At 47.2% G+C, this 11,151-nt stretch overlaps 1 protein-coding gene across 1 annotated transcript; it reads right to left on the reverse strand.

Moving 5' to 3' along the window:
• Positions 1-7,782: 7,782 nt before the first annotated feature.
• On the reverse strand, positions 7,783-8,555 carry LOC101758734 (BTB/POZ and MATH domain-containing protein 3). Its single transcript, XM_004977625.2, has one exon. The coding sequence runs from the start codon at positions 8,527-8,529 to the stop codon at positions 7,783-7,785; it is 747 nt and encodes a 248-aa protein (XP_004977682.2). The 5' UTR covers positions 8,530-8,555.
• Between the last annotated feature and the right edge of the window lie 2,596 nt (positions 8,556-11,151).

Below are 11,151 nucleotides of genomic sequence, written 5' to 3' on the forward strand. Positions count from 1 at the left end.
TTCCACATCCTTGAGTGAGATCTGCTACCGATCCTTTCCTCCTCCACCTTTCCTGAGACTGACTGATGCGCGTTAAGAAGATGGGGAAGAAACCGGAGAAAACCTAGGGGGAATACGCGGCTACCAGTAAGGTGAGATCTAAATCCAAGAGAGGCAAACAGCTCGTGCTGCCGGCGCCGAAGTGTGGCCCGACAAACCAAACTGCGCCGCCGCCACCTGGGATTACCTGGCAGCACTCTGTGATGAAGGAACCAGTGATCCAAGCTTTGGTCGATACTAGGCTTCTTCAGCCAAAGCTTGAACTCAAGTGGAGACCTGCATTCGGTAATGCGTGGCAGTTTGAGGAGCACCCGAAGGAGACGGTCATGCTTGCACATTTCGTCGGGAGAGGACTAACAGTGCCCACCTCCAACTTCTTCAGAGGTATTCTCAGGTATTATAATCTTCAGTTAGTTCACTTGAATCCCAATGGTGTGCTCCACATAGCTATCTTTGTACACTTGTGTGAGGTGTATCTAGGTGTCCCTCCTAGTCTTGATCTCTTTAGAAAGTTATTTCGCTGTAAGCCGCACCCCAGTGCCATTAGGATAGAGGTGTTTGGAGGGGCTGGGTTCCAGCTGAGGAACTCGGGTGCTTATCTCGAGTATGTCTTGCCTAACTCTCATGGTGACTAGAAGAAGAGATGATTTTATGTTGGGAATCATGATCCTGTCTTGCCAGTGGTCACCGGTCATGCTCCCAAACATGCAGATAATTGGGTGAGCGAACCCAAGGACACCCCTGAGATTACTAACAGGCTGACTCAAATTGCTGAGTTGAAATCGTTGGGTTTGACTGACATCAATGTGGCTGCCAGTTTTCTCAAGCGAAGGGTTCAGCCTTTGCAACAATGAGCTCGCTCAGGCTCGGAGTACTCGAGTTTTGATGACCCGTCACGGATGTCCCCTGACGACATATCTGATGATGAGGTGGAGGCGTTGTTGGGAAAGTTTTTAGGAACTATCAAGGGGTACCAGTGCTTCCAGGAATTCTTCGTCAGTTTGATAGTTTGTATGGACCAACAGAGGTATGTTCCTTTGCTTGATTTGTGTATTTTGAGGTATGGCGATACCTTCGAGTAACAATTGTTTATTTGCACTCCCGGGTGCTTTTCGGCTGCTTGCCGCAGCCTGAGGGTAGGGAGATTGCCGTGATTGACACTGATGATGAACAATCTCCTCCTGCTAAGAAGCGGCGAGTAGTTCAAAAGAAACTTACTTCTTCATCGAGTTTTATCCCTGGGGGGTCACAGAGTTCCAAGGTATGTAGTCGTGAGTATTTTTGGAAGATAGTTTCTTTGCGGAATGCTGATGATTTTAGTCGGTTGGAAAGGCTGATGACTTGACCGCGGGTGGTGACGAGGCTACTTCTGGTGAGGTAGTCACGATTGCTAAGGACGCCGTTGTCAGTGTCGTGGCTGTTGAAGAGTTGCCTGTGGAGGTGCCACTCATAAACTCAGAAACAGCAGCCTCCGAGCCTACAGCCCCGGCATCGGCAGTCCACGAGTTGGCAGCCCCCGAGCGGGTAACTGGGGGTACATCTTCTGACGTGACTGATGTCGCGAAGACACTTGTGGTTGCTGCTGGTGCCTTGTTGTCTAAGGTTATCGCCAGTGGTGAGTACTCTGATTACTTTGGTAGTCTAAAACTTCGCAGTCTCATCCTTGATTTTTTTAGGACTTGTCGAGAGGGTAAAGGTCGTACCACCAACGGCCCCTATGGTGCCAAGTACTCAACTGGCAATTGCTGAGAAAAAGTGTGTGCGATTGCCGTCGCGATCATCTCGGTGAGTTTTTATGTGGTCTTTCTTTTGATTGTATTTTTGAAATTTCTGAAAAGCGAGTGATGACCTCATGCTTTGGCCCAGGGATGCTGAGGATACCATTCCCGTGGACACGGCAGTGGAGGCTGGTCTTCCGTCTACACTGTCTGGTCCCTTGGTTGATTTGTCGATGGATGACGCACCTGAGGTTGAAGACACAGGTCATCTTGGTGCCACTATCTCCATGCTTCAAGAAGTTATCCGCTCAGTGGAGGTCCCAAATGATCCCTCGAGTTCTGGGGGTGTGCCATCTTCGACGACTATTGGTGGCACTTTGGATTTAGTTGATGCGACTAAAGTGGGTGAAGTCGGCGCGCCGGGTATGTAGTTAGAGTACAAGTGCTTTTGAGGTCGATGTTATGTATCCTGTGATGACTTCGTGGGTTTTGTTTGTCAGGGGCTATTTTGGGTGAAAGTTTGGAGCCTCAAATTGCTAAGAATGCCGAGGGTCCTGTACTCGAGCTGCCGTCGGAACCGGAGTTTCGAAGAGCTATCCAGATCTTTCAGGTGTGTGAACTATTGTCTTTTGACGAATTGTTGTTTTGACAAGTCTTGATGACTTGTTTTGGTTTGCTTTTGCAGGACCTGTATGACAGGGCCCAAAGAAATACTCGGGTCCTCCAGGAGCGTAATGACACCGTGCAGCAGGTTGCGCAACTGGAGCAAGAATGTAGTCGACTTACAGAGTCCTTAAGAGTTCATGAGAGGGCTGCAAAGTCTTTTGCGGTAGAGCGGAGTGACCATGAAGTGCTTCAGGAGCGATTGGAGAATTGCTATAAATCTTTGAACAAGAAATATCAAGGTGAGTACTTCATGATTTTTGAGTATGTTTGACTATAGTTGTAGGATCTGATCTGTGATACTTTGGCGCACAGCTTAAGAGAAAAGAGGCTATTGCAAGTAGTCAACTTCTTGATTGGAGGAATGCTCACGACCGGGTAGCTGATGAGGCTGACCGTCTCCAGGCATCGTTGGCTGAGGCCCAAGCTGCGTGTGAGCATTAGAGGAATAGAAAGAATCGAAACGAAGTTATGCTTGCTATGGCGATGGTTGCCTGTAGGGACCATGGTAGGACCATAGAGAGGCTTCGAGATGAACTCCAAGAATTGACTAGTGCTGCGCAGGAGGTGGTCAATGCAATCGCTCTACTTGAAGATGATGCTGGGCCACGCTCGCTAGTCGAGCAGCTGAAGACTGTTCCAGGTAAAGTTGCTGGCCTCTGTAAGGCTGTTTGCAAACAGGTCCTTGCGGTGGTCAAGTCATATTACCCGAGGGCAAATTTGATGGCGGCTGGTGACGGAGTTGCTCAGAACTGCACAGAGGATGCTTATGTGCAGTATCTTGAGGAGGCTAAGCCGATCGCTTCGAAGATGTTTGAGTTTGTATCTTTAGAGGAGCCTTAGTTTTGTTAAACTATTGTGTCCTGCCTGAGTGCTTCATGGGAGTACTCGAAACAATTCATTGAACTTTGTTTTGAAGTATGAACTATGATCGATGGTCTTCTGTCTTGTATACTCTTTGTAGTTAGGAGGAACAAATCCGAGTAATCGAGTAGTCGCAATCCTTAAGTTTCTCGTGTCCGGGTTGGGCTCGAGTAAGGAGACTTTGGTGGACCTCAGTTGAGTTGCAGAGTCCATACGGGAGTCATCTTCGAGTTGAAGTCAACTTTGGAGGTAACTGGGGCTTCAGCTTGTGTCGACTAGTTCGAGTTGAGGTCAAGTCAGAATCGTAGTCGAACTCACTGTTGTTAACATTGAAAACTTGGTTTTTCTCGACGAAACCTTCCATTTCTTGCTGAAGAAAGTTTTCGTCGAGAGGTTCCTTCACCTGGATGCTAACGATGTGGCGCTGAGATGATCCAGCGCCGTCGACGATGCAAAGCTAGGATCCAAAAACAAAGGTTGCACCTGCCTCAAAGGTGAAAACAGGGTTGATAATGACGGATGCCATCGATCTTGCGCGGAGAAACTCGGTGACCTCCCCTACCTGGCGCGCCAGCTGTCGGTGTTTTAGACCGGCAACCCGCCTAGGGGATACCCTAGGTGGTCTTTTGTACGGTGGGTGTCATCGAGAATCAAGGAGTCCATGGTGACGCAAGGACACGTGATTTAGACAGGTTCGAGCCGCTAGATCGCGTAATACCCTATGTCCTATGTGTTGATTGTATTGAACTTCTTGGCTTCTATTTTGAGGGGGTCCCTGCCCGCCCTTATATAGTCGGGGGAGCAGGGTTACAGGGTGGAGTCCTAGTCGGACATGGTTACAGAATCCTACTCCTAGTCGGTAGAGTAGTTCCCTTGTCTATTCCGACTAGTCCCCAGGGGTCTGGAAGCCTACGTTACCCTGTGGTGTAGCCTTCCATATCCTAATCTCATCCGAGTACGTCCCTGAGTGGGCCGTACAAGGCCTACTCGTGGGCTTGGTGATGTATGCCTGACAATATATTCACCTGAAAGTCAGGTATTTATATAGTCTTACTGCACATGTTAGAAACCACGTGCAACTTAATATTTTGGTCCATAGCAACATTGACCATACATATACTTCGCACTTGCATGTATCTTCTATCTCAGTGCACATATGATAAATACCTTTTGTTTAAAAACGACTTCAAACCCTCTTGACACGATATCTACGATATCTGAATCACATAGTCCATTCTTATTTTTTTTACATTCATAATTTTAGCTGTTCTCCATGAAATATGTTGTGGCAGTGAACATGCTTCATGCTAGACTCATGCTTTTTTGACATACCTAAAAACAGACACATGTTTGCACAAAGATACTCGTTCAGTGGTGAGTTGCATTGTGGTCCATTTTTGCTTGTTTAGAACCCGTATGCATGATTGTGTAAATCTTATCACTGTATATTATTATTTGTATTTGAATGATAATATACCATTTGACATGATACTATTTGTTTCCATTTATTTGCAAAGAACTTTTATGCATTTATTTACATTTCCTTGTATAGTACGAAATAATCTTATTTATAATTATTTGGTTGTTTTGCAGGAATTGAAGCCATTACGGCCGCGAGTGCACTCCCCACTTAGGTGGGATGAGCGCTACGTGTCGTACCTCTAGAGAGCTGGATTTCTGGACATTGTTGTTTAGGTTGTTGCGGGCCTCCCTCCAATGGATGGACCCTTGTTGACCGCCATGGTCAACCGCTAGCGTCCGGAGACTCGCACCTTCCACCTCCCGTGCGGCAAGATGACCGTCACCATGCAGGACGTGGCCATGATCCTTGGTCTTCCACTGGAGGGGCTTCCAGTAACGGGGATCATTCAGAGTGAGAACTGGTGTGACATGGTTGAGCTGCACATTGGGATTAGGCCTGCAGAGCCTGAGGAGGGAGACAACTCAAAGAAGACCTCTAGGGTGAGCTCCGCATGGTTGAGGGAGCACTTCAGCGTGTGCCCACTGGGAGCAGCTGATGAGGTTGTGGAGAGGCATGCTCATGTTTGGCTGTGGCACCTTGTTAGCACCTTCTTGCTAACTGATGCGGCCGGGAACACCGTGTCTTGGATGGTTCTTCTAATTTTGGATAAGGATTGGGACAACATCCATGGCTACAGTTGGGCTCAATGGTGCTCGCCTAGCTGTACAGGCAGTTGTTTGACGCTTGCAAATACACTGCAAGGGATACAAATCTTGGAGGGTGCGCGTATCTGCTACAGATATGGGTTTGAGAGCGAATCTCAATGTGTCGACGTCTACATGTCTCAAGCGTGTTGCACTAGGTGTTGAACTGTAAGACTATGTTGCAATTTGTGCCGCCTGTGTGTAAAAGACTGTTGTAATTTATCGAATCTGTGTGTAAAAGTCTGTGTCAAGTGGTGGAATTATCAAGTGTGTAAAAGAACATGTTGGATTTTAGTTGGATTTGTGCACCAGACATGCTCATTTTCTTTCTCATTTAACCTCATGCGTTTTAAACTTGATAAGTACCAATGTTTATGTAAAACTCGAGTTAACAACTATTCATACCTAGCATTTGCACTGTCAGCATCTAGTTTTGATTTATTAGTTGCAACAGTTTTTGCTGTTCACTTGAGAAATTATATTTGATTCCGAGTATTGTTGTAACATGTCATTTTGTACCATCTCAATTTTTGACTGTTCAATGCTTCTATTAGGAAAGCCTTGTAGAGGGAAAAGATACTTGTTGTCTCTGCCTTGGCAAAGTTGGCTTGTGCCACAGGGTACACATCATACATCTGCCACATTACTTTTCATCCTACTTGTGCTTGTGTTTGGTTACATGGCTTAGATCTAGCCTGGTTAAGCTTTAGCCTGGCTCAGCTACTGATTCGGGCGTACTAGTGTGGCCTGGCTTAGGTGCTCTTTTTGCATTGCGCTGGATTGGCTATGTATTTTGGATAGGCAACCAAACAATCACGAGCTGCATTAGACTAGCCTGGTTAGAGACTTAGCCAGGCAACCAAACACAACCCTGTGTAGTTGTAGATCTGACTGTGTACATGTAGTGTGTGAGTGAGTCAGTGAGGTGTGCGTGTGTATGTGCGTATGCCCATCCGCATAAGGAATTGACACACTGCAGGATTGGTGGAAGGAGGCTAGAAGCCGATGGAACGGGCCAAAAAGAAAAGGTTCGACTCCTTGGTCGCTCTTGTCACATGGGAGTTATGGAAAGAATGAAATGCACGGGTGTTCATAGGAGATCATCTACAGCTCAACCTCCTTCTCCAGAATATCAAGACGGAGGGCCAACTCTGGATCAAGGCAGGAGCTGTGAACTTAGCTTGTCTCGTCGGCGAGTAGTAGACCTAGGTGCCCATGGGAGTCACCGAACCAAAAACGTTGTTACTCTTTATGTAATAGTCTCTCGTAGTTCCAGGGTTCGTAGGCGCACAATTTGTGATGCACGTTGATGCAAAGATGCGCAATTCTCTTGCGTATTCGATAAAAAAAATACCATCATCTAAGAGAAAAACCACTGCCTGCCCACATTGCCATCAACAATCGACATAAAGCATCTCCTTTCATGAGTAGGCTACACTTGACCTTTTGGTTAAAGACAAACACAAACATGTGGTTTATCACTTCTATTTAACGTTACGATTGTACATCACAGCTAGGTGCTTAAACTCTTCAATTCACAAGTAGAAACAATCCTAGTGATTTAATTAAGATTTTATATATAGCAGTGGGCAGTGCTTATTTTGGATTACAGATATATATATTATTAGTTCAGTGTTAAGCTAATCATAGGACACGTTGTGGTTAGCAATTCCAATGAGATTACAACAAAAAACAAGTCACTAATTGGACAATAAAGAGAAAAGGAGATGGAGAAAATGATAGGAACATGTTTAATATAACTCTAGCTCTAATAATTTCTGGAGCTAGGGATTACCAGCTGCAAATTTCTTACAGCATTCATGTTGTCACAATTGCCAACTCTTGCTAGGAACATGTAAAGAATACTAGAACTTACAGGTCCATGCAAATTAACTCGACCATTCATCACGTTGTCACAATTGCCAACTCTTGCTTACAAGCTAGGTAGCTTGGCTTGTAAGTCGATGGTTGCCGCTAGAAAAAAAACGATCAAACAAACAAGAAAAGGTGCATTGCCTCCTTTTATGACGTACGGATCCATTTTTCGGGCAAAGAGCTTTTGCCGTCCCTTTGAAAAGAACTGCATATCTTTTAAAGAAAAAAAACTGAACAAGTAGCACTGCCTATTGAACTATATTGGAAATGAGGAATTGTGTCTAATCAGGGTGATGATACACCAATCACTACTTCTTACAGCACCAAACCAAACCTTATTAATTACTCCCTCCATCTGAAATTACTATTCGTTGTGACTTCTCTACATACATAGCTTTTGATATGTCTAGAAAAAGGCAAAACAATTTGGAACGGAGGGAGTAGAAAATTGCCGACGCTAGCTAGTTAGTACTAGCTTGACAGGAGAGAAGTGGTTAACAATGAAAACTACAAACCCCCAAACCGCAAAGCATAGAATAAGTACCACTACCAGTGCTTGGTACCAGTAGTAACTAGTTGGGTCCGGAGTAGAAGAATTGGATAGCAGCTCCTTCAAAACAGAAGGGCAGCTTCGGGGTAAATGTTGGAACCCATCAGTTGCCAGTACATCATTCAGAGCTGAAGAGGACCTGATCATGAACCGGAAGCAGGCCTTCTTCAGCCCCTGGTAGTTGTGCTGCTCAGCCAAAGCCAAGATGATCGCCACAGAGCCTGTATCAATGTGCTTGCACAGGCTATCTTCGCAAACGAGCTTCAGCCTCTCCATGCCGTACCTGTCTGCGGCGACAAGCAGATGCTGAGCCATCGCGGCTGCTTCGTCTTCTTGACCCGAAGAGCAATAATCTGGCAGTGCGTCGGTGTACAAGAAAGCGAGCAAAGCCCGGAACACCTGTGGCTCCATGTCAGCCACGCGTATCGGATACGCTTGGCTGCTGACATTGCTCTCCCTCATGGCGCCCAAGAATTGTGCCTTGAACACCGACGATCTGGCCGCCAGAATGTACCTGTGCGCCCTGAACGTCTCGCCGGCAACCTGGAACGTCACGTCGGCGCCATGCCCGGCTGCGAGGAGGTCGCCGAGATGCCGGCTGAGATCGGGCGGCGGCACAGCGACGAGGGTAGGCGTCCTGCTGGGACGTACCATCCTGTCCTCGGTTCGAAGCTCCCTGGGGATCATGACGTCGCAGCTGATCCTGAAGCAGTCATCTCTGAGATGCTCTGACTTCTCCAGGAAGTCCCTCCTGATCAAAGGGAAGCCCCATATGCCATTGTTGCCAGGGACAGAGAACTTGAGTAGGCCTGTGGTCTGGGTGTGGGACGGCACCGGCTTGCTGGCCTGATCGAGCAAACTGAATATGGCTTGCGCCTTGACAACAGGAGGATCGGAGGAGGAGGCACGCGCGTCGACGAGCTGGAGGAAGATGAAGATGAAGTCGGAGTACTCGGACTTGAGGCCATTGGGGTAATACTTCATGCTCCAGGAGCGGCCTCCGATCCTGAAAGGGCGCGACTCGATGAATTTGCCCGTGGGGAGCTCATCCTTGGTGCGCGAGTAGCTCTCGATGTGGAGGACGTGGCGCCCGGTCACCCATCCCCCGACAATGGCGGAGGCGGAGTGGGGCTCGTCGTCGGTGGTCGCCGGTTCAAGCGCAGCAGGCACGGCCATGACGGCGGCTGGTTGCACGAGAGGCGGCGCCCGGCTAGGATTTTTTTTTTTTACTTGCCGTTGCTGCCTGCCTTCTCTCGTGATGGTTTTGGAAACTGATGCGAGAGAGCAACGTTGGGCTCTGGCTCTGGCAGTGGGCCATAATCACATGGTATGGTGGGCCGGGTGAAGGTTAACTAACAAACAGCATGACGCCAATCCTATCTGGCTTCCAGAAGCCTATATGTTACGTGGCTTCCGATGTTTAAGATTCGTGTGACAAATTACATCCGTTGGATATCGTCCTCGTTATTGATGGCTCTTAAGTACCAATTCTAAGTTGTCAACTCTAGCATAAACGTCGGAAAGATAAGCATCAACCTAGTGGTAGGAGTTTATTACTAACCATTTCCATAAGTGTTGGTGAATAATTGTATGCAGGTCACTTATCCTTAGAAAGGAGGAGGAAACACACCCAAGTGCAAAGAAACATAACTCCAGCCAATCAGGAAAGAGCACACGGATCCATGCGCCCACCAAAGGGGATAAACCGTCTTAATTTGGCGCGTGCACCTAGGACCGACTCGAGGGCCCATTAGGCAGCATCCCAGACGAAAGGCGATACGAGAGGCAGGGCCCGGGGTTCGACCGAACCAGTGCAGGCTCCCTTCGTGCTCAGCTTCCACATGGCGGCTCCTGGTGACTTCCTAAAGGCGGTTGTGGTCGTTATCCTGGGAGTTACCGCCTCAAAGCCTCGGATCCTGCTACGTGGCACAAGAAAAAGAGTTGGAGGAGAATATTCCCTCAAGATCCCCTTGAGATGCTTGGAGGTTCTCCACTCTCCCAAGGCACCTCCCCTCTATAAATAGTAGAGGGGGGGCTCATTTGAGGACACCACCAACACCATCCAAGAGAGCTTAGAGCCTCATTCCAAAGGCAAAGCCTTGCCTAGCTTGTGCTTAGAGTAGGAAGAGAGTGACGTATGTTTGGGAGGAGTGCCGGAGTGTCAGCACTCCCCTCCCAGCTTGTACCTCTATGGATGCTACTACAATCTTTGAAGTTAAGTAAGTGTTCGTGATTCCTTCTTATAGTGTTATACTTGGTTGCATGAATAGCCTTATTCCCTTGCTATGTTTGTATGCTTGGTTTATATGCTCGTATGCTAGTCATATACCCTTACTATCATAGTATGGGCTTGAGAGCTCTCATGTATGTCTATAGTATACACTAATAGCATTTATATTTGAGTGAGATTAGTTCTCTTACTTGCGGGTACGTCGCTTTGTATTCATACAAGTGTTGTAGTCTGCTGGGGGGCCTAAACGTAGTTAGGTTGCAGTAGTAATCGAAAGCGTAGACATGGTGTCTGGGTTAAGGGTTATCCTTCGTTTACCATATATCCCACAGGTTGCTAGAGGTAGGCCGTAGGTGGTGACAACCCTATTGATCCTTTGTAATCCTCCACATTTGGATATATAGTAGGCTCTTGGCCGGAGGCACCTAACTAATTCAGGGTAAGCCGACACCCGGAAGCGAGTATTTGACCCGAGAGATTGACCTTTAACTCACCTATAGTGCTATCTTTAGGAATCCTCTCTACCCTATCCACCTATTTGGGTGTGTCCTTGGATCGACTAGACTAGAAGCTAGTACACACATGTTTCCTTGGATTCGATACCCTTGGAATACTCTGAGATGAAAGCTATAACGGTATCCGTGCGCTTGCGGATTTATTCGCATTCGTTAATTATACCAACAAGCTTTCTGGCGCCGTTGCCGGGGAACAGTTGTTGTATCTTTCTTCATACCTAGTCATCCTCGTATCTTTTGCTTTTCTTTCCTTCTACCTTTATTCCTGCTACCCATGGAGAAGCCATACTTTCAAAGCCTCTCTATCCCAAAGGGAGAGTTCTTAAAGCCACCACCATCTACACAACTAATCCTTATATCCGGCTGTGAGCTCCTTCCCGACCTTATCGCTTTGGTTCGGGAACCGTCCTTCTCAAGGTTAGAAAGCGAAAACCTATACTACCATCTGCGTGATTTCGAGCAACTGTGTTCATGCTTTGCCATTGCAGGCATGGCACAAGATACCCTCAAGTGGAAGTTGTTCCCTTATTC

Source organism: Setaria italica, chromosome VII, assembly GCF_000263155.2.
Source record: "Setaria italica strain Yugu1 chromosome VII, Setaria_italica_v2.0, whole genome shotgun sequence".
Classification (NCBI taxonomy): Eukaryota; Viridiplantae; Streptophyta; class Magnoliopsida; order Poales; family Poaceae; genus Setaria; species Setaria italica.